Below are 24191 nucleotides of genomic sequence, written 5' to 3'. Positions count from 1 at the left end.
GAGCACCAGTGGAAGGGGAAGCCCTGGGTCCTGCTAAGACTGAACCCCCCAGTGAACCAGACTGTTGGGGGGCGGCAATGGGGGAGGTGCGGAGGGGGAACACCCATAAGGAAGGGGGGGGAAGGGATGTTTACCCGGACACGGGAAAAGGAATAACACTAAATGTATATAAGAAATATTCAAGTTAATAAAAAAAAAAAAAAAAAAAAGAATAGAGTCAATAATTAGCCAGTTTAGCTGAACGAGACTTCAAAAATAAGTTGTAAGAAGATGATCTGTTGCTTGGTAAATACAAATTGTCAGCTTAGCATTAGGAAAAATTACTACAGACTTGATCTAGAATTAGTTTCAGGGTTATGATGAATTGTAGAGAGAAAGAAAGATGGAAAATGTTCAGTTAGGTTTGATTTCAAAAGAATAATATAAATCAATAATCCTGTATTAGTCTCCTTTTGTGTAATGACTTTAATCCGTTTTGGAGAATATGTTTTTGTGGTGTTAGTTTGGGAAAAATATATAACTGGGTGTATGAAGTAATCTTTTTTCTTTCATAAAGAATTTTTGTCTTAGGTGGTATAAAAAGGCTAAGAGAAAAATGTTGGTGGAGCTTGTTGGAACCTTGTTTCATGTACTCTGTGTGTGTGTGTGTGTGTGTGTGTGTGTGTGTGTGTGTGTGTGTGTGTGTGTGTGTGTGTGTTTCTCCTTATTCACTGGCCCCAGAGAATTAAGTTTTGTTCCCTCACCCTTTATGCCAGCCCCAGAGAATTAAGTCTACTGAGTGATTGATCACTGATTCCATGCTTCCTCCTTAGTTTACTTAACCTGTCAAAACTGGCCTTCAGCATTAAATACGGTAAGCATGAGACTACATGGCACTCACTCCACAGGTAATCTATTAGTTTCCTTCATTAATTGTACAAAAAACAAAAATAATCCAAAATTGTTAACAGCAACTTTATTATTTCACTGATGAAAAAGTTGTAGTTGTGATGCATTTCACATAAATTTACAATAGTGGAGGTTATACATAAATTACATTAAGTCACAAAATTTCTATTTTATAGAATCAAATTATTTTGATGTATCCAGATGATGGCATAGTTCTTAATGGATAGCTGAGTCCAAATATGCAAAATATAGCTTCTGCTTCTGACCGTGGTGCTTTAAAATTCTTCGGCATGCATTAATATATTCTAGTTGTAGGGAATATATTACACATAGGCTCTATCTTGCATTCAGGGCAAGCCCAAGCTGAATTTCACACACAGTACTCCTGTCCTCTAAAGTAATCTCAGATAGGACCAGAGAACAAAGAAACAAGTATGTTTGGCTTAGTATTCTCCATTAATTTAGAAAATACACAATCAACAATGCATCAAAATAAAAATAAGAAAGGAGAGCTCCATTAGTAGCCAGAATAAGTGGGTTTTGCTTTCAGGTTTCACGGATCACAGAAGTTTAAAAAGCAGATCAGTCATGCTACTTGGGGTGATCAGACAGACTTAAACAATTATGCAGTGAGTTAAGGTCCTGAAGGTGTCTGGAGGTGCTGGGTAAACACATCACAGGTAAGGAATGGGAAACCTACCTCAGCATTTCTGAAAGGCACAATCTATGGAAGGGAGACCTAGTTAAGCCCTTTCTGATGTGTAGAAAGGAGTATGCTGAGCTGAATTCTTTTAAAGGATGAGACCTTCATAGATTGGCCCCTCAGACTCTGGTGATTCCCGTCTTGAGCGCAAGTGCTCCAACGTGTTGTGAAAATGCTTGTTAATTTGCTCTGTTTCTTCACTGGACTCAAGGTTTGGGAGATCTTCTCGAATTTTTTGAATAAGTTGGTTCAAGACCTGAATTGTTACCTACAAAACAAACAATTGTGTAGCAGGCATGTACCACAAAAGAAAATTTAATAGCACTGTTTTAATAGCATTACTTTAATCAAATACCTGAGTAATTATGAAAAAGAGATGAGAATGATTCTGAGTTTAAGCAACATCTATTAGCTATTCTTTAAGGAAGAAGTAAGAATTGTAAAAACTCAAAATATAGAGCAATAGAAACCAGCAAAGGAACAAAAAACAAATTGTATTTAACCTAAAAATCTTGTTTTAATGTATTTATTTCTATTTATGTGCATTGGTATCTTGCCTGAATGTATATCTGTGAGGGATGACTGTGTGAGAGTGCTGGATCCTGGAACTACACACAGTTGAGTTGCCATGTGGGTGCTGGGAATTGAACCCAGGTCTTCTGGAAAAGCAGTCAGTGCTCTTAACTATTAAGTCATCTCTCCAGCCCCTAACCTAAAAATCTTAATGATTACCACAATGTTACAAATGGACAATGAGCTTAGGACTGACTCTGAACTGCTACACAGTGACAAATCAAGCCTACAAATTGGAAATGTGTATTTGGTATTTGGTTAACTGCAAGGTCTGTGCAGACAGAAAAGGATTCTGGGTAATGGAAATAGATTGCAGGAAGACTAAGCAAAGTTAAATTTTCACAAATTAAAAGTATCAAACCTACAGAAACAAAGAGCTATTTCACTTACCGCATCATTTTCTTTTTCATAGAAATAGATGTACCTGTTCAGAATCTCTATAAAGAGCTGAACTTGTAGAGAGGGGTCCATGCACTGATTTGCTATTTTTAGTGCCTTCTTTAGGCACTCCATGACCCTTTTACCTCCATGAAGCTAAAATAAAGGGCATGAAAATAGTAAAAGGATTAATGAATGAGAAATATCCCATTTTATCACCACCCTTAGAAATACAACACTATAAGGCCTTTATGCTACGAAGGGATACAACAAAATGAAACCCTAAAACAAAGTAACTGTATTTAAAAACAAGTGCCAGGTGTGGTGGCAAATACCTAACTTTAACCCCAGTACTCAGGAGACAGAGACAGACAGATGGGTCTCTGTGAGTTCAAGGAAACCTAATCTACAGAGTGAGTTCCAGAACACCCAAAGCTACATACAGAGATCCCAACTCCAAACCAAAAGAAAATTACAACTAGTAATAAACAAGCTGTAGTGGCAATTTTAGCATTTTGGTCTCTTTAAAAAAAAAAATTACAAAAATATTTTAAGAATATGTTTTGTTTTTAATTCCAGCTGTGGGATATGGACTGTTTCAGATCATCCACAGCAGCTGACTATGATCTGCCTCATGCTCTAGCAGGGGTGTGATTCTGCCAGCTGTAGGTAGTTTCTGCAACTGTGTGACGTTTGGCATGCTGGGGACTCTTGAGAGAGGGTGTAAATGCTAGGGCCCTAAGAAGCAGGATTATTGTCGGTGGATTGCTGGTTGCTTGCTCTCGGTCACAGTCTGTTAAACAGTGGTGCACAAAGACAAGAAGAAATTAAATATCCTGACATCGAAGATCAAACTTGCCCTAAGGAACTCAACATCCCTAGTCAGCAGGAAGTGGTCTAACTTGCCCCCTTTCCCCACTCTATCCTTTTCTCTCTTATTTAGTGTTAGGGAATTAGAAGGGTGGAAGAAAAGAGAGGGGAAGGTGGAAGAAAGAAGAGCCCACAAAGTAGCAGACATGGGCTACACCAGTTGCTATAAACATATACTTTAAAAAGTGGACCTTTACCACAGGGTGAAATGCTACATCATGACCCCCTCGTTTCCTCTAATAAAGAAAACAATTGTCTTTGTCATATTTCCAAGCTACCAATGTTTCATGTCCAAAGCACAATGACAGGTGACCAGTCCCTGTTACCAATTCTATCTCCTCTAACAACCAAGAGGAACCTCACCTCTTCCCCATTTTTGTCTGTGTTTCGGCCAGACCAAAAGAGATGTGCACATGTGCTCACAGCTCGGCCTTGGTCCGGTTTTTTCAGAAGTTTTGATGCAGCAAGTGCACACTGAGTCCTCAAGGGCTCATGATTCTCTTCACTGAAGCATTTCATCCTCTCAAAAGTACCAATGATCAAGGTGATAGCAGCCAGCTGTGCTTTGGAATCACTGAGCTCATCTTCATATAGAGAAAACGCCTGGCATACACACAACAAAGAGTATTCATGAACCAACCATCAACAGGAGCACCTCCAAAGTTCTTCCAAACCCCATTCCGTGAGATGGTCCGAGTGCCACTCACATCAGTGCAAGGTGTGCCTCTCAATGAAGAGGCAAAAGCTACAGCCGAAATGGAAAGGTCGCGAACAGTTTAAAATTAAGAAACCTATTCCAGCTTTCTTGAGTTGATACTTCTCAACTAACTAACCACAGGAACTTTTAATTCATGAAATACTTTCATGGCTACCCGCCAGTAAATCTTGGGGTTTCTTCCATTCCTGGCAACTCAACCATCTTGCTACTCTGCACAGGCAATGTGACTACTATATGAAAACACTCCCACATAGTCAGACTTAGTCAAATATAAAAAAGTGAGATAAAAGTGAGGGCCAGGCACAGTGCATGCCTTTAATCCCAGCATTCAGGAAGCAGAACAGGGGGGTCTTAGTTCTAGATCAGCCAGCTCTACATAGTTAACACCAAGTGTATTACCTCAAAAATAACGGACCAGTGACCCAACCCAACAAACTGGACAGGAAAATCCAAGAAGGAAGAGAGAGCTCACCTGGGACATAAATTCATATGCTACTGTTTCATGATTTTCGAAGCCAATCTCCCCAGCAGCTAATGCTCCTTGAAGAAAAAGTCTCAGTGGTAGCTCAGCCAGCTCGGCTTTAATCAAAGCACTGATAGTCTGGTGCGCAAATGAAAAAATCTTCTGGCATTTCTTTTCCCATTTGTCATCCTGAAACAGGAAAGACCTGTCAAGCTCAAGGGCAATTTGTTCATTCTACTGAAAACTTCTAATAAGGCCTCTAAGCAAAAGTACTGAATCTGAGTTCGGTTTTTCTGTCATTTTTCTTCTCTCTCATTTAAGGAACACAGAAGTAAACCCAAAACTAAACCCATCTAAAACTGCTGCTTCTGTAATTTATATAGATCTGATATTTCTTTTTATGATTAGAAAAGCAACACATCCCTAAATTGAGGAAAATAACACAAAAAAACTTAGAAAATACAATCAACCCTGGTAACGTGGTTGCTAATGTCTTCCTGTCCACTTTTTGTCTATGTAAATATAGTGGAGTATTTGTATGTAGTTTTGTGATGTTTGCTTTAAAGCAGATCACTGAAAAACAGTTAAAATTGGGTTCATACTACAAACGATTTGTATGTAACTTTTTGTTAAGACAAGTTTCCTCATAACACTAACTTATTTAATATTAATACTTATTTAATATTAATTACTTTAACAAGGAAATATTCCTTCAACTCATTTATAACCTAATTGGTTATACTGCCCCCCCCCTTTAGAAAGCATCTGTGAAAGCATACTGACTGGTCAGTATATATACAAAGCTTTATTAATACCCTAATTATGTGCCAAGTGCCAAGACCCAGCAGGTACAAAGATTTGCCATACAAGTCAGATAACCTGAGCTCAATCCTGGAACCCCTAAGGTAGAGCGAGAGAGCTGACCTTTCGCCCTCCACATGCACACCACAGCATCATCCCCAACCCCTCATACACACAATAATAAAAAGCATAATGAGATTTGAGAAACTTCCCTGATTATCTTAGTATAAAATCTTAGAAGAGGAACTACCGCATTTATAACACTACAGTTACACATTGGCAGCATACTAAAACTGTAATAGTAATTCACATTTCTACCTTTATTAGATTACATTCTTAACATTGTCATTGCTGAAAATTATTTTTCTTTTCCCTTTACTATCTTGTAAAAATACCAGTGAGGTTAAATTTCATCGGTGCTACACCATCCAAACTTCTCTAAAACTAGTAAGTACTCTTTACTTTTTAAAGATGATATAAGAAGATTTGTTACAAGGATTAAATACAATAATCCAAGTCTGTAGTCCTTGTTACAATACAAACACCAGTTGCTACTTGAGGAGGGTGTCTTAAATCCTGTTTTCCCCTTTACTTTTTTGTTGGTCTTCAAATTTTTTCATCTGATAACATTCTGTATAATTTGCCAGCCACTGGTTTACTGCTGACAGTTTTAGATTAGACATGTGAGATTAAGTGTTCTTTCAGTAACTGGTTATTTTACTCAGCATGCTGTCTTCCAGGACCATCTATAGTGTCACAAATGCTAGGGGTTCTTTCATTTTATTCATTAGAATAATGTTCCAGTATATGAATGCACATATGTGCATGCATACACACATCATATTTTCATTCTCCATCACTGAGGTGTTGGGCCATGGCCACTTTAATTAATGCTGCAATGAATATGAAAGTGTACGATCTCTCAGAAACAAAAACTGACTTCATCTCCTATGGATATTTATCTAATAATGTGCTCTACCTTCAGCCCAAATATTAAGTTTTGGAGTAGTCTCAACAATGCCCCTCCCTCTCCCACTTCCTTCCTTCCTTTCCTAGTCTTCCTTTTTTTTTTTTTTTTTTCCTTTTATTTTTTTATTTTTGAGACAGGGCTTTTCTGTGTAACAACCCTGGCTGTCTTGGATGTTACTTTTGTGAACCAGCCTGGCCTCAAACTTATAGAGATCCACTTGCTTCTGACTCCTGAGTGCTGTGAGTAAAGGTGTGTACCACCAGGCCTGGCCCATGCTGTTGTCTATAGTAACTGCACTGTATTTATATTCTAACAGTGGTGTGAAGGGGTTTTTTGTTTGCCTGCATGTGATGCCAAGGACTAATCCTACAGCTCTGTGCATGCAGAGTAGGTGATCTACCAGCAGGGCTACGTTCCCAGCCATTGCACTAAAGATGAGCCATGCATCACTGCCCCTTTCCTCTGCATTTCCCTCCTGACTGAGTAACATCAGTTACTCAGCATCTTCTCTGAGAACTACGGTCATCTGTATGTGCTCCTCGGGGAAACGTCTACCCAGGTCCTTTGTCTCTGTTTGTTTATTTGCTGTTTTGGAGAGAGAGTTTCTATTTGTCTATTTTTGCTTTTGTGACCTATGCTTTTAGTATCCCCTCTCCTTAACACCAATAAAAAGACCAAGGTCTAGTTCCTTAATCCATTTTGAGTTTATGTTTTGTGTATGATGTGAAATAAAGATCCAATTCCATTCTGCTACAAGTGGATATCCAGTTTCCCTGTCCCCTTCATTAAAAACTGTCCTTTCCCCCTTGTGTTTCTGGCATAGAACAAGGATTTAGGGAAGATGGTCCACTAGATGGCCAGGGTGGCACACATCTTGAATCTTGGCCCTTGAGAGGAGAGGCAGGTGGATCTCTGAGTTTGAGGCCAGCCTGGTCTACACAGAGAAACCTTAGCTCAAAACAACAACAACAAAACAAACAAAAATAGATAATCTGATCACACATGTTTGGTTTTCTGGATACCTTCTCAGTTCCACTGGTCTATTCACATATATTTCTATTAGTACTATAGCATTTTGATCAGTAGAACTTCATAACATGGCTACTTTACTGTTAGAGTGACAAATACCTAGTCATGAAGTGCTGAAAAAAAAAAAAAAAAAAAAAAAGAACAGAAGCTATCCTGACAAAAACCTGATAAATAGGCTGGTAAAAATATTAAGATATAAATGTTTTTAAAAAAATTATTAGAAAATCAAGTTTACTGAGCTGTATTCCTAACATAAACCTGAATGTTCAACTTCTATGTCTATGAGACTGAGGAATTTTCTTTAAAATTAGGCCACTAAAGACAAGCCATGATTCTGCTTTAAAAAGAAACAAACTCATAGAGTAGTTGCGTGTGATTCATCGCATTATTCAACTACAAGTTTTTTTGAGAATTGGTTATACAATGCTGGACCTTATCACTAGGCACAGCTACACTGATTCAGACCCTAAGGAGAAGTTTTCGCACCAATCTGAACTGATTCGGCCTCATATTTCCAAGTGCTGTTATGTGATTTCTCAGCCAGTGTGTGGCTCGGCTCCCCAGTGTCAGTTAAGAACAGCAAAGGGTGAGTAATGAATGAATCAGGAGTCCTGAAGATGGCATCTGGTATCATTATCACATTTTGTGTGTGTGCTTGAACTTTTCTACAACCTAGAAGATACAGTAAAGAAAAAGGACAAATGTAGTGACAAGTTTCAAAGTAAACTCACCATTTGAGAATTCTCTTTGTACCGAAAAGCCAACTGGTAAGCTGCAAATACCAAAGGTGGCAGTGTGAAGCGAATCCGCTGATTTCCACCAGCCCCAAAATGTTTTCGTGCCGTATTCAAAATCTGACAAAGAAAAAATTTAAAAATAATTTTCCACACTAGGATTGTTTACACAATTACATGGGAACTCTATTCCATACTGCTAGTATTTATTATAGACCAGGCTTTATTGAGGCACACAGTTCCTATACTAATCACTCTAAAATACTAACCCCTTTTATATATAAGCAAGCTGGAAGCTCACACAGCTGTATTACTGGCCTTAGGTAACTGGTAAAGAACAGATCTGCTCTTTTCAAATGCAGGTATATACTTCATTGACAAAGAACACAGGCAGATGAAGAAAATCAGACGCACATGTGATGGTAGATTCTAGTCCTCTTTGCCCTTTACTGCTGCTGTGTAGCAATCTATTGAAACATCCCGTCCTGGAAAGATGCTCCAAAGACTCAGGAAATAAATAACTTTCCAAGTCCCAGACAGCTTAAACCTGTAAGACTAGCAAAGGCCCTACTCGAGGACCAGTAAACCATGCTGATAGAAGAGACTGACCAGCAAGGCTGCTTGGAGGAGCTTCTCCAACAAGGAAGCTGCCAGCAAGCCATGCAGAGCTCCAGGGTTGCAGATTTAATGAGCTGTAAACAGTACCAGAGTGGGATTTTCAGTTATGGCATTGTCTTTGAGACAGCCCTGTCCCTGTGAATAACTCCACCCTCTCACTGCCCCCACTCCTGTAAGTAATCCCAACTCACTAGTTGGCCAAAGTGAACATTAATAGAATCATTATGTGGGTCTGTCATCTATTCCTAATAGCAGTGAAGAGATGTCTGAGTAGTGATTCCCAAGAATAAGTCTCATACAACAACTGTCTTCCTCTTAGCTCAAATTTCACTTGAAAAATGAGGTAGTGCACTCCTATATAACTGTTGGGAAGATTAAATGACACAAAATTTCAATTGTGTAATCAATACCTTGCACAAATTATGGGCTCAGAAAATAGGCAATGGGAAAACAGCTGTGAGGGGTCCGTGTGTGCGTGTGTGCATGTGTGCGTGTTACCAGAAGTAGAAGAATCACTCCCAAAAGCCAAGGCCCTACACTGAGTTCAGAGTTCCAGGAAGCCAGCTAATTGGGGATTGTAGAGGCAAAGCTGCCTCAGACACCTGGTGGTTGCAGAAAACGATGACAGACCCTACAGTCTCCAAAAACAAAAACAAAAAACAAATTAAAAAAAAAATCAGGTTATCTAAAGAAACCAGCTAAATTCTCCTTTCCACTTTTCCTATCCTTAGCTTCGAAAACCCCAGCCTAAGGCTACATGTAATCTCTCATTCTCTTGAACTCAGACCACTGAGTGACTGGGTCCTATACCCTAATTAGTTGGCCAGAATTAGAGAAACTACTTTTCTGGAATTAAATAAAGCCTGTTCTAGCTGTTGGGAGTTGTCTAAATTCTGACCTTTTAGTTCTTCCTATAAACTTAATCATTTATCCTTACAGGTAGAGCAAACTTTCTAAACATACTTAAATTAAGAAGAATACCAATATAATTTAAAAAGCTGTGTGAAACAAATGTATGGATGGTTCAGAAAGAAAAAAAGAGAAAAAGAAAACCAAAGGATTGGGCAGATGGTTCAATCAGTAAAATTCTTCCAGCACAAGCTTGAGGAACTGAGTCCGGTTTCCTAACATCTACCTAACATCTACTTAACATCCACCTAACATCATACACCTAACATCTACCTTACACCCACCTAACACCCACCTAACATCTACATAAAAGGCCAGGTGCAGCCACGCAAATGCAGTTTCAGCACTGGGGAGGCAGAAGCAGGTGACTTCATGGAGGTCACTAAGGAACCCTGCCTAGAAAAATACAATGGAGAGCATCTGAGGAAGACACTTGATGCTGACCTCTAACCTTCATGTGCACCTACATAAACATGCAAATACAAACATCAAAGAGGATAAGCAAGTCCACGTAAAATACAGAATGTGATATATTTGGGTCTTGTGAATTTCTTTGATATGGAAGCATACAAACATAATCCGTCACAAATATGATCATGGGACAGAAAATGAGAGCAACCACACACACACACACACACACACACACACACACACACACACACAGAGGAAGGGGGACAACTTAAAATGTTTAAAATACAGTATTCACATCCTGTACTGTCCCACAGCGCATAAAAACAATCTCTCCCTAAGCCAAATCAAAGGTTACCTCTCTACTAACAGAGATTAGCTTTTTAATCATTCACTGTCAGATGCCAACAAACCTACCTAGGCCACATTTAAGTCTTCATTTCATAAACATTAACTGAGGACTACAATAAAACAGAAAGCTTTGTCTGATTACTAAACTTCATACGTTTTTCATCTGACAAAAAAAAACCATCTTCCTATCAGAGCACAAGTCAGCCTAGGAAGTCTAAGTTAATTATGACAAATAACTAAACATTCCACATGCACTAAACTACTGAACAAGAAACAACACAGAATAATTAATGTAATTTCTAACTAAAGGAAAGCAAGCTTTTCTGCACGCAATTCTCAGGTTTTCAAAAGAAGCAGGAATATCTAACTTGCTCCTCTGAGTGCCAACAGCTTACTCATTTATACAAAAATAAAATCTCAGCTGTGCATGGAGGTACACCCTAAAATCATAGCACTCAGGAAGCTAAGGCAGCAGGATCATAATTTTGAGGCTAACTTGGCTACAGTGAGACCCTGGCTCAAAAAAACCCCAAAACAGTAACAACAACAAAACCTAAATATGTTAATTTTATAAGGCCATAAACTTTAAATTCAGTAGCAAGCTTTTCAATACCTTAAACTAAGGCAAAAGCTGCATTAAACCGTTTAACCACTTCTCTGCTCATTATGTGTGATGAAAGGTTACAGCAAGAGGTAACTCATACCAAGTACTGCTGATCAGGGTCTTCAGAACGCAGAAGGTGAATAAATCGGCCAACAAGGCTCTGTTCATCAGCAAAGTCTTCTGGGTCAGGGTCTTCTACAGGTTGGTCTGGCTGATCCTGAATCAACGTGGACACCAAATTCATTATGGAATCTACCTGCAACATGGAAAGTAGAAAATATTAGCGTGAAACCAACATCAACAAAGGTAACAGTTTCTAAGTGTATACATAATGAAACAGTATCAGCAAATTAATTCAGGGTTTTGTTTTGTTTTTGTTTTTTGTTTTTGTAAAGAAGTTGGTATAAACAGTCTCAACCAGCTGTGAACCTTAGAAGCTACAGTAACAACCCGTTTGGCAAAATCAGCCCATTAGTATAATAGTGGAATGAATGTTTTAGGAATAACCAATGACTTTCTACTCAGACTTAAGTTTTGTTCCACAGGGAGCCCGTAAACCTGGCCAAGAACCCAAGGAGTATGAAGTGAGAGGCCTGAGGCAGAATCTACTACTATTATTTTGCTAAATTCACATAGTAACAAGCTGCCTTCTAAATACTTACCCTTCCACCTATAGCTTTCTCCCTTATCAATGATGCTTCTTTTGCAGTGGGTAACAGTTAATACAACTCAAAGGGTAGAAAATAAATGACTATGGAGTGTTAAGTCCTAAATAGCATATCTTTAGCATACCCTCCCCAACATGGCTCAGGGAACACTGAAGAGGGAACAGAAAGATTATAAGAGCCAGAGGTCAAGGATTACTGCAAAATAACACCTTCCCACAGTAGCTGTGATTGCCTGCCCAAGATCAAGCTCGTCAACGCACATGCTGGATAGAGAGGAAGTTCCCAAGGATCCAAGCCCAGTTGAAGAGCTATTGGCAGTGCTGGCTGCTGAAAGCAGCAGAGTCATTTCTATGGGAAAAGCTACTGGAAAGTTGCTTATACTCCCAGCAGGTGACCCTCACCCATTGACATACAGGCAGTAATAATTGAACTGAATGGGGGGGGACAGGGAATTTGTTCCAGAGGCATTGAAAAGTTAATAGGTCAATGTATACATTTATGCACAAAAATCTGAAAGAAGATATGCCAAATGTTAATCAACTGTGGTTATTATCCTTTTGGTGAAATCAGACATATTTAATAATTCTATGTACATCTCCAATTTTTAACTTCTATAATAAGCTATTCATAGTTTTTATTCTGTTACCTCCTTCATTTATTACCAGTCTATAGCTCAATGTCCCCTAAAAGAGCGTATCTGTATTCTCTTACCTGGTCCTGAGAGACGATTTCTGTGTTATAATCCAGAACATTACTAAGCACATAACAGCTCATACTCTTTCTGGACTCATAGTCAAAGTACTCAAAAAGTGGGTGGAAATGCTTTAACTTTAAGACTGTTAAGATATTGTTGTAAGTATCAACAGGAATCTTCAAAAGTCTGGTAAGCTCCTTTGAAACTGCACTACTGGTAGCAATACTACAAAGAGAAAAACAGCAACCCTTTCATGAATAAAATTAATCTTTATACACATAGTACTTGTTTCACATATTTTTTAAAAAAAAAATCTTCATTTACCAACTATGGCAGGCAGAGGAGTTAGCCCCAGGGTCATGAGAGTAGAAGAACTGGCCATGTCCCTCACTGGCTGCAACATTCAGGAGAACAGGCCCTGCACCTCACCTGGACAGCAGGGTAGAGCTGGCCATGCTTCCAGGGGTTGCTGGTGAGCCAGCCCTAAGATGGGGAGAACAGGAGAGCCCTCGGACTGACTAGCTCAGATACCTCGCAGGCCCAGATCCAGGGCTTTGGATTGCCTTACCCCAACATCTACCGCATTGATGGAACTGCTGGAGTACGTGAAGGTTTACAGATGTAAACCTACAGGCTATCCATGGCACAGGGCAACAACAGAATAACCAAGAGGAGTCCCAGTGAGACAGCAGAAGTCAGAGGCCTTGTACTAGACCAATGAATGAGTCTTTACAATGAACATTTGCAAAGAAATGTGGACAAAAAGGTACACCATGAGATACACTGTGACACACTATAGAGATTTTTTTTCCCCATTGGGGAGAGGCTGCAAGGGTGGAGAACAGGTACAGGGGGCAGGAGAGATGAGTGTGACTGGGGTGCATGGTATGAAATTCACAAAGAAGCGATAAAAAGTTTTTTAAAATTCAATTACACATTTAAAGAGATAGGTCAAGCAAATTGAGAAAATAATACTTAATCTCTATCCTATTGGTTCCTAGGATAGAGAACAAGTATTATGAAGAAAGTAAGTAGGAGAAAAATCCATGCAAAAACCATCTAGAAGAAAAATCTGTATCTGGTGATTCAGGGAGACCAAGTTGAATTTAAGAGGTAGCATCTTATATAGGGGACTGCGCATATTTTAGCATTTAAAAGACCTTTAGACACTGGCATTTCTAGTTATTTTAGTAACTTTTACTTTAAAGTTCATCTTGGAGGGATAAAGGAAAACAAAGATATCATTTACTTTTCTCTCTTACTTATGTAAAAGATCTGTACTGTGTTTCAGTTCACAGGAAAATGGAAATAACTAATAAAAGGGAGTAAAGGAGAAAGAAACTTTCCTGTTGTGTCCTAACCAACAGGTGGAAACAAGAAAAGAAAAAGTAGTACATTAACACCCAAATATTACAAGTAACTTAGAGAAAAGCAGGAAGTCTAATTAAGGGACTCAAGGGGCAGCTGTTGGGGAAAAGACACATATCACAGCACCAAAATACTCAAGGAAACAGAGGCAGTAGGGGATCTGAGTTCTAAGTTCCAGGCCAGCCTGGTCTAAGAGCGAGTTACAGAATAGGTAAGGCTACACCAAGAAACCTTTGTCTCAAAAAACAAAAAACAAAAACAACCACCCCCTCAAGTGGCCCTTGTAGGGTGCCACAGGTCTAGGACAGCATGACTAAGGAAGCATCCAGTGTAGGGAACATTATTGTAATGGTTTGTATATGACCAGGCCAGGGAGTGGCACTATTAGAAGGTGTGGCCCTGTTGGAATAGGTGTGGCCTTTTTTGGAGTAGGGGTGGCACTGTGGGTGTAGGCTTTAAGACCCTCATCCTAGCTGCTTGGAAGAGAGTCTTCTGCTAGCAGCCTCAGATGAAGATGCAGAACTCTCAGCTCCTGCTGAACCATGCCTGCCTGGATGTTGCCTTGTTCCCACCTTGATGATAATGGATTGAACCTCTGAACCTGTAAGCCAGCCCCAATTAAATGCTGTCCTTATAAGACTTGCCTTTGGGGCTGGAGAAATGGCTCAGTGGTTAAAAGCATTGACTGCTCTTCCAGAGGTCCTGAGTTCAAATCCCAGCAACCACATGGTGGCTCACAACCATCTGTAAATGAGATCTGATGCCCTCTTCTGGTGTGTCTGAAGACAGTTACAGTGTACTTATATATAAATAAATAAATAAATCTTAAAAAAAAAAAAAAAAGAGTTGCCTTCACCATGGTGTCTGTTCATAGAAGTAAAACCGTAACTAAGACCATTTTCCCAACAGTTATTAAAACCAAAGCTCAAATATTGTTACACTTTGAATATATACATATGTCCCTAATTTTTCAACATAAACATACATACACCCTTATTGTTCACAATTTACTCATCTGCAGTAAACCTTTTTCTTTTTTGCAGTGGTGAGGTGAGGTGCGGTAGGGTGGGGTGGGGAGGAGTGGTGGTCAATGATGTTTCCCTACTAGTTTAAAAACTGGCTCATTCTTGAGGTTGAAGAGATGGCTCAAAAGGTTAAGCACTAGCTGTTATTATAAAAGACCAGGTTCTCTCTCCACCACCAACATGGCAGCTTGTAACTGTCAGTGACTACAGTTTCAGGGTGTGCCAACCCCCTCTTCTAGTCTCTAAAGGCACTAAGAACACACATGATGTGTATACATACATTCAGACAAAACACTTATACACATAAAATACAATAGTAAAGACAACAAAACAAAAACTAACTCAGGAAGGGTTTTGAATTAGAGACACAGAACTTTGAAGACTGTCTACAGATCTTACAGGTCACTAACCACTTCACTACTGTATACTGTACACAAGTAAGCAACTAGCAAAACTTTTGGTCCTGTTTAGCACCACACAGGAAAATCTCAGCATATACTTCAAACATTTCAAAGAAAAACTGAGAAAAGAAAAACTAATATAATGCTAAGAATTTTTTTCAATGTTGTAACTTTGGGGTATGGCTCAAGGGGTAAAGACACTTGCCACTAAGCCTACTAACCTGAGTTCTATCTGCAGAAGCCCCTGGAAGAGACAAACAACTAAAGCAAGTTTTTCTCTCACCTCCACATGTGCATATTTTCTAACTCCTTCCCCAACAAATAAATGTAGTTGAAAATTTTTTAAATATAATATTGACTTACTGTTCAAGGTTAAGTTTATTGAATATCTCCACTGTTGTTTCTAGAACTTTATCAACATAGTCCACACGATCAGGGTAACATTTCATAGCAAGATTAATGAGAGAGACTTGTAAAGATACAACATCCTCTGATGGCATGTCTTGTCTGGACTGCAATGTTTAGAAAATTATATAATTTATTTTAAACAATTACAAAAAAAAAGATAGACCAATAAAGAAATTCCAAAGTTGAGAACTTAGAGAAAACACTATACAGACCTGTATCACTGTAGCCACCTGCTGTGAAAATATGTCAAAAAGTTTAATCTCAGCTGGAATTCCAGGTCCATCTTCACGATGAGCAAATAAAGCTAATCTAAAAAAGAAAACATTTTTTTCTTTTTTTTTTTTTTTTTAAGATACAGGATCTGAGCAGTGGGTTCATTTTTTTTTATTGCTTTTCTGTGTTTTCTGAGTCTATTTCTTAGAACATTAAGAATGGCTGTTAAGATTATAGCTAAAAATACCAAGACATTACTATTAATTTTTGGTGAATTAATTCCAAACAAGACTTTGGAAATTTAGCCTAGATGCTACTGTGATGGAAAGAACTTATTTTAACAATAAATGTTACTGCTTTTCCATTTAGGGTGGGAAGGTTAAAACAAGAGCTACAATGTATGACTTCTTACTCCATTTCTTAACTAAGTTTTGTTAATGATGCCTTATTCTATTGGCAATCATGTTTGCTTACTTATTCACTTACTGTATGTAGAACAACCCAGCCTAGAATTCATGGTACTCCTGTCTCTACTTCAGAAGTGCTGGGCTTAGTCATGTGCTACCACACCCAGATTAAATAAATAGAGGCTGCAGGCATGGCTCAGTGGTCAGAGTACTTACCACTCTTGCAGAGAACCCAAGTTCAGTACCCAACATCCATATGGAGCCACTAGAAATAATGTTGACTTTTATAACCTGCATCTTAAGCTATTCAAACCTGTGCACACTGCGTTACCTGTCAAGGTCCAAACTACATCTGCATTTTTCTATGCATTAGAAACCCACACTGATTGGGATTGCTAAATGGTATTACTCCTGCACAGGACAATCTAGTTAGCCATCTTTCTTTAAGAGTAGGCCCAATAAGCATGCAATGTATGCTGCCTAGGACAATCTGGAGACCTCTGCTTTATTAATTTCTAGACTAGTAACTTAAGACTAGTAACTTAATTAAATAGCTTAAAATATATATATATACATATATATATATATATATATATATATATATATATCTGCTGAAATAAATCTTTGGTGTTGTTTCTAACCTCATAATGATATATACTCACAGTAGGATAAATTATGTGTTATTTATCATATAGCAAGGCTACCAAGCAGCCATTCATTACAAATATTATAAGAAGCCAAGTTATACATACATATGCATTATACATATATTTATATAGATATAAATGTTAAATATACATATATACACATACATATTAATATATGTAAATATATAAAGTTAATATTACAGTAATTTTATATATTTATGTATATATATATATATATATATATATATACATACATACACACACACACACACACACACACAAACTAAAAAAGTTTTACTTTTAAATCTTGAGTGTAAATACAAGTATCTATGGAATCCAGAAGGAATGTCAGGTGCCCTAAAACTGGAGTCTCAGGCAACTGCGAGCCATCAGTATCAGTGCCGGGAACTGAACTCAGGTCATCTTCAAGAGTAGTATGTGCTCTTAACTGTTGAGCTAATCCTAATTTTTATATGTTTTATCAATTAAAACCAATGGCTAAAAAACTATACTTAAAGGAGATAACTAAAAATGCGGTTCTTAAAAACTCTTCTTTATGAAAATGTGACAGCAGAATGAATGCTTAAGCATTCTTAATCATTCTTATGTTGTTGCTACTTAAAAAAAAAACTAAATCAAGTAAGTTACCACTGAAAGATAATTTACATAATTCTGAGAAATTCTGTTCTTCAATGAACTTTGGACAAGGAAAGCTTTGCACAATAATGTCTACACATATCAGTTCAACAGATTAAAGAACTCATTGTAAACCAGGTATAGTCTAATGCCAGCACCTGAATTAAGTCAAGAGAATCAGAAATTCAAGGTCATCCTCATGTACAGGCAGCCTGGGCTACATTAAAAAAAAAAAACACATTAAGCTCCTTAAACCTTCGAAGGAAAAGGTAAACCTTCACACTTAAGTCAGGCAATCACTAACTAAATATTGAATGCTATATTATCTATAGCAAAATTACACTAAAATCGGTACTTATAAGTAATAACAGAAACAAAGGACTTATGAATGTTGTTAAGTCGCTTATTTCCATTTCAGAGCATGCATTTCCCTTCCAGTGCTGAACAGTCTTACCTGTCAATTAAAGCAATGATTATGTTTTTCACATTTACATTTTGGTGTAACTCAGCACAAGCTCTAAGAAAAGGATTCAAAGTCTGGAGATGGAACTCATCAGGAAAAACCTAAAAGTCAGATATGATTAATCAATAAAGAGAAAGAAATTCACAAAATATCCAGATCTTATGACTGGTATACAAAATCATTACTTATTGAAAAAATAATTTAACCTTGGATAATTAAAATCAAAACCAGAAATATTCCATTTCTAGCATACAAGTAAGTCTAATAAGACCTAGAAAACTCAAGATTATTTTCCTATATTTTTGAGTCAAAACAAAACCAGTAATTAGTACAAAGACCAAGCTTGAAAATGGAAATTTTTGAAGGACGTTTCCTATTCAAGAAAAACTTTTCTTTCCCTAAGTTTTTTGTTTTTTGTTTTTTCTATTTCTGAGACATAGTTTAGGCACAATGGCTGGGTTGGCCTTAAACTCAGGGCTTCATCCTCATAACGGGGCTGGAACTACAAGCCATGTACCTCCACACTGGGCTCAGGACTTCTTTTTCCCCAAACAAGAATGAAAACTCCTTTTAAGAATTACTGTTCTCGGGGTTGGGGATTTAGCTCAGTGGTAGAGCGCTTGCCTAGGAAGCGCAAGGCCCTGGGTTCGGTCCCCAGCTCCGAAAAAAAGAATCAAAAAAAAAAAGAATTACTGTTCTCCTACTTACCTGAATGATGCACTCCATGAGATACTCTTGAGCCAAAGCATCTCTACAATTCACAACTTGCTCCAAAATGCCTGTTAAAACAATCTAAACACAGCAAGGAAAAGAACAAAGGTGAGCTGGAAATGATTTTGAAAATCCCAAAGGATCCCCTAGCAATACACTGAACATGAACATCATTTTACATTGCTTCCACCCACACTTCAATGTTCACTTTTAAAATAACTTATTATTAAATATAAAAACTTCATCACATAAAGGTTTTAACTTTGTGTTTTTTTGTCTATCCTAATAAGACTTCAACTAATCCAAGATATGAAGATTATGTTTTTTTCTAGAACTTTTAGATTACATATAAATAAGTCTCTGATCCCTTTTCTGTAGTTTCTACACTATGTGGGAAATGGTTAAGACTTAAAAGTGTCTTTGTTTACCCATAAAGTGGATATTCAATTGTTCCAGAGTAATTTATTAAGGTTACCCTGGGCAGGTATAGTAGTGCACCTCTTTAATCCTCTTTGCTCAGCAAGCAGATCTCTGTGAGTTCAAGGTCATCCTAACCTACATAGGATGACCTAATTTTCAGGACAGCCAAGGACTAAAGACTGGCCCTGTTTCAAAAGACAAACAGTAAGTCTGCCTTTGCACCTTCATGAAAATGAACGGCAGGGCTGAAGATGTGGCTCAGCTGGCAGAGGGAATCTCTAGGACTCACTCAGGAGGATCAGAACTTAAAGGCCATCCTTGGCTACAAGTGAGTTGGAGGCCAGCCTGAACTACCTGAGATGATCAAGGGAGAGGAAAAAGAAGGGGCCGATATGTGAGTCTAATAATGGACTATCTAATCCAAGGATTAACAAATCTAATTCACTGGCTGAATTTTGGGGGGTTTGTTTCATATTTTTGTTGCTATGGATCCAAATCCAGAACCTGAAGTCTATTAAATAGTAGCCAAACTGAGCTGTACTCTAAAATGTCAAGGGACCAAGCCCTGCCCTGATCATTTTCTTAATGTTTTTCCTGCCTGTGCCCCATACCCATCTAATTTACTACTTTTAACTAATAACTTACAAAATTCAAATACTTACCATCTAGCTAGCCTTTTACAGAGAAATTTTTGCTGGGAGTTGATCAAAACCACTGGCTGCTCTTCTAGAGAACCTGGGTTTGATTCCCAGCACCCACATGGTGGCTCACAATCATCTGTAACTCCAATTCCAGGGGATTTGACACCCTTTTTTGGCCTCTGGGCACAGACACACACGTGGTACATAAACATACATGCTGGCAAAAAACCTCACACACTTTTTTTTCTTTTAAAGTCTTTAGACAAGTGTGCAGATCCTTACTTTATTCCCCTTCACTGTCTCATGTGTCTGTCCCTTTCGTCACTTCCCCCTTATGCTTCTCTCCACTGGTTTCTATTGCCACCACGAAATACCATGACCAAAAAGCAAGCTGAAGAGGAAAGGGTTTATTTGGCTTACACTTCCACATCATAGTTTATCACTGGAGGAAGTCAGGACAGAACTCAAACAGGGCAGGAACCTGGAGGCAGGAGCTGATACAGAGGCATGGAGGGGTGCAGCTTACTGGCTCGCTCCCCATAGCTTGCTCAAGCTGCCTTCTTACAGAACCCAAGCCCACCAGCACAGGGATGGTACCACCCACAATGGGCTGCACACCCACACCCCCACCCCCTATTGATCACTAATTGAGAAAATGCCATACGCTGGATCTCATAGAGGCATATCCTCAACTGAGGCTCCTTTCTCTGCAATGACTAGCTTGTGTCAAGTTGACACAAAAACAGTCAGCACAACTGGTATATATCAATACCACAAACTATCTTCACTTCAGTGAAAGTAAACTTAGGTCCTTTTGTCCTAGTCTTTTAAAACAGCTGTATTATAGGTTCTCTTCTCTTTCTCATATACTTTAGAATCAGTTTATTGACTTTATAAAGCAGACTGAGACCACACTGAATCGATAGTTAGATTTAAGTAAAACTGCTACCTTGACAGTACAGAAATCCCCAACCCATAAACATGATAGTGCTTTTAACTAGATCATTTTTAGTAAAAAAGTTAAAATATTTTTAAATTTAACAAAAATATATTTAAAATAAAATTTTCAGTTTAGATCTCACAATGTAAGAAAAAAATGACAACAAAAAAGATAAGAACCTGTTTGTAACGTTCCACATTTACACCTTCCAACTGACTAAGGCGCACCAAATTAGTTCCCACTAAAATTCTCAGTTCTTGTCTCTCCCGTTCTCTTTTTTCTCTATCTCGACTATGTCCTTGATGCTGCATCCGCACCCAGAGCTTATTCATTTCTGCAAAGTTGAGTAGTACAAAATCCATGGAATCACTGATATCACCAGTTGTTTCTTCACTGCCAAGAAAAAGTTAGAAAAATCTTTATGAACATGACAGGATCAACTTACTACTTGTCCATTCATTTCTTCTTACTTCTACAAATACTCATGCTTCAAAAGCCATTTTCAACTTCATTTCATTTGGCCTAATGCTAATTAAATTTCAAGAACAGACTGTAGCATGAAAAAAACTAGGGGAAAAACACAATACATTTACGGGGCAAATCGCTTTCCATGACTCCTTATTCTGAGCTCACTGGACTTTGCCCTTACCGCAACTCACTAGAATATAAAAAGTTGTGCTCAATTTAGCAGCACACGAACTAAAATTGAAACAGTACAGAGACTAGCATGGCCCCTACAGTAACAAGCAATCTGTGAAGCACCCATATTTTTAAGGGGGGGCATGACAGGTCTTCACATGGTACTGGCAGCTTACGTTACTCTCTTCAACAACTACACTTCTTACAGAGAACTCAGACATGTATGGTGACACGGTACTACTAAAGAGGGGTTAGTATGGAAGGCGCTGCACTTGGAAGCATGATGGCGTCCCAGCTCCCACCATAAGGAATCCAACTACAGCCGAATCCTTACATATCCTGATTAAAAAACAAAAATTAAAAAATTTTTAAAAGACCCCAAAACTTGACATTTAGGGTAGACCAATAACTACTGCTTTACTGTTATATTTTGGCTTCAAATGAAGTATGAGCTTTATGAAGAAAGACCTTATTTTTCTATATCTTCTAAGACAGGTAACTTAGTTTTTCCAATATTTTACTGATTGTCTAAATGTTTAAAATTCAGTCAAATTATAATAATAAAAATAACATCATCCTCTTTGTATACTATTAAATCTTTTATGTATGGTTTAACTTAATACGAAGAAGAAGGAAGAGGAAGAAGGAGGAGGAGGAAGAGGAAAAGGAGGAGAAGAAGAAGAAGTAGCAGCAGCAGCAGCAGTAAACACTTCTTGGCATAGTGACACAAACCTGTAATGTGGACATTTGAGAGGCAAAAGGAGGAGGATTGCATGCTCAAGGGAAGCATGAGTTATACGGTGAGAATGTTTTTCAAAATGAGAACGAAGGGAGATGGCTAGTGCAGTGGTTCAGAGGGTAGAGGCACTGGCCATGTACTCCTGGTGGTCGGAATTTGATTCCCAGAGCCCATGTAAAGGTAAAAGCAAAGAATCAACTCCACAGTTATTCTCTGACCATCACACACACACCATGGCACACATTCACACACGTGAACACACACACATCATTACACACAAATATACACATAATAATGTATTTTTAAAGGGATTGATGCAGATAAACTATTGATTTACTAGTCTTAGAAATTTAAAAAACAGGTAAACTTTGAATAAAAGGAAATTATTAGTTCTTCAATCTAGGGACCCATCACATAAAAAGTTTACCACACCTAGCAGCAATCCACCATTGCTGGGGGAAAAAGGTGTCATGGATTTTAATGCTAGAATGGAGGCTGCAAAAGAAACAGAGGTCTCTATAAACTATCTTTAGTTTTTTTTCCCAAGTCAACACCTTTAAAGGTTACAGTCACAAAGATTATCTAATGTAATGGGAAGATGTTCTAAACTATATTAGATGCCTATAATCCATCACTTGAGAGTGTGCATACAGGAGAGCTACTGAAAAATCAAGACCAGGCTAGGCTACAGTGAATACCAGTCACTCAAGGCCACACAGCAAACCCTAAACAAAACAAAACAAAAATAAATAAATAAATAAATTTTAAAAAGCAGATTCTAAAGAATCTTTCTAAATATATAACTGAATATGAGTACATTTTGTCTCATACCACACAGACTGAATTATATACCTCAGTGAAAGTCTAGACACAAAATACTACATGAATTTGAGTGGTAAAACTACTGACACCGTGTTCTTATTTCTGTATACTTTTCTACAATTTTAAGACATTTCACTACAGAGTTGGTGGGAACACTACAACGACACCAAGATTACTTACTCTGTTGGCTCTCCTTCATCAGGTAAAATGTTCCTAGTACACTGAAGAAGATAATTTCGAAGAAACAAACCCCTTAGTGGATGCTGCACGCCACGGCACATTTCTACCAAATCTTTCAAAATATCTTTCCTGGACTGAGGAAATGACTTGACATACACAACTCCAACTGTGATCAAGAGATAACTAGGAGAAGCAAAGAATCCATTTGATTAGAGACAGAATATGTGAAAACTTGATTGTATTCAAACACACCACACACATATTAAATAAATAAGACAGAAACTATATCATCTTAAACAGTATTCTTTATGGTGAGAAAAACCACCTAACTTTAAATATAACTACAAAAATATTTGAAAAAAAATCACTGACTGATCCCAGTGGTCAGTCAGTCCCTCTGACTCATGAAGAATACGACCCAAGACAGCCATCTGCTAACTGATACTGCAGCTGGTATGTACGGCTATTCACACACACACACACACACACACACATTTACTAATCAGTCAAGTGATTAACCACAGTAACTAACATAACTGTAACAGTATTGTAACAAAAGATAACATGAGTGAATGATCTCTCTCCTCTATCTTACTATGCCGTATTCACCATCCTTGAATGTGAGACGATACAGTAACTACCCAATGAGAATAAAGTAGGTGAGAGAAGATGAGGTAGCATTAGGCTATCTCAGCAGCACAGCTATTCCAACAAGCAAGATGGCTACTAAGAGACTAAAGGGTAGATAACATATACAGTGCGATCAATAAAACAATGATTCACACCCCCAGTGGAACAATAAAAAGTTTTATCAGGCTACTTAAAATGTACAAAAGTTTAAACTTAAATTACTTCTATCATTTTCCTTTCAATATTCTTAGACTATGATGACCATGGTTGCTTGTGGAAATTACTACTGATTTTTTTTCTTTTTGATTTTCTCATACACACACCTGCTCTTTCTTACTAGTGTAGGCCCAGCTGACTTAGATACTTAGTTGCTATGTAAACCAGGCTACCCTTCAACTTGCAGCAATGTCTCTGCGGCAAAGAGCTGGGATTACAGGTATATGACACCATGCCTGCCCCTTAAATAAAGCCAATGTCAGCTAGTCATGGAGTGTCATGTCTACATTCTCAGCATTTGGGAGA

The 24191-nt window shown here is 38.1% G+C and overlaps 1 protein-coding gene and 1 pseudogene across 1 annotated transcript in view; one reads left to right on the top strand and one right to left on the bottom strand.

Moving 5' to 3' along the window:
* Window positions 1-936: 936 nt before the first annotated feature.
* Window positions 937-24191, bottom strand: part of Vps35 (VPS35 retromer complex component) — a 34700-nt gene continuing 11445 nt past the window's right edge. The window contains exons 5-17 of the mRNA XM_032887347.1: window positions 23040-23222; window positions 20839-21052; window positions 18656-18739; window positions 17939-18048; window positions 15794-15890; window positions 15537-15685; window positions 12397-12604; window positions 11118-11273; window positions 8125-8247; window positions 4603-4782; window positions 3776-4015; window positions 2555-2698; window positions 937-1859 (exon numbers count right to left, since the gene is read on the bottom strand). Of these exons, the coding sequence (XP_032743238.1) occupies window positions 1680-1859; window positions 2555-2698; window positions 3776-4015; window positions 4603-4782; window positions 8125-8247; window positions 11118-11273; window positions 12397-12604; window positions 15537-15685; window positions 15794-15890; window positions 17939-18048; window positions 18656-18739; window positions 20839-21052; window positions 23040-23222 (2068 nt within the window). The 3' untranslated portion in view covers window positions 937-1679. The remainder of the gene's footprint in view (window positions 1860-2554; window positions 2699-3775; window positions 4016-4602; window positions 4783-8124; window positions 8248-11117; window positions 11274-12396; window positions 12605-15536; window positions 15686-15793; window positions 15891-17938; window positions 18049-18655; window positions 18740-20838; window positions 21053-23039; window positions 23223-24191) is intronic.
* Window positions 21335-21432, top strand: LOC116886797 (annotated as a pseudogene).

This window comes from Rattus rattus, chromosome 17 (assembly GCF_011064425.1).
Source record: "Rattus rattus isolate New Zealand chromosome 17, Rrattus_CSIRO_v1, whole genome shotgun sequence".
NCBI classification, from domain to species: domain Eukaryota; kingdom Metazoa; phylum Chordata; class Mammalia; order Rodentia; family Muridae; genus Rattus; species Rattus rattus.
This window is presented reverse-complemented; position numbering and strand designations above follow the sequence as displayed.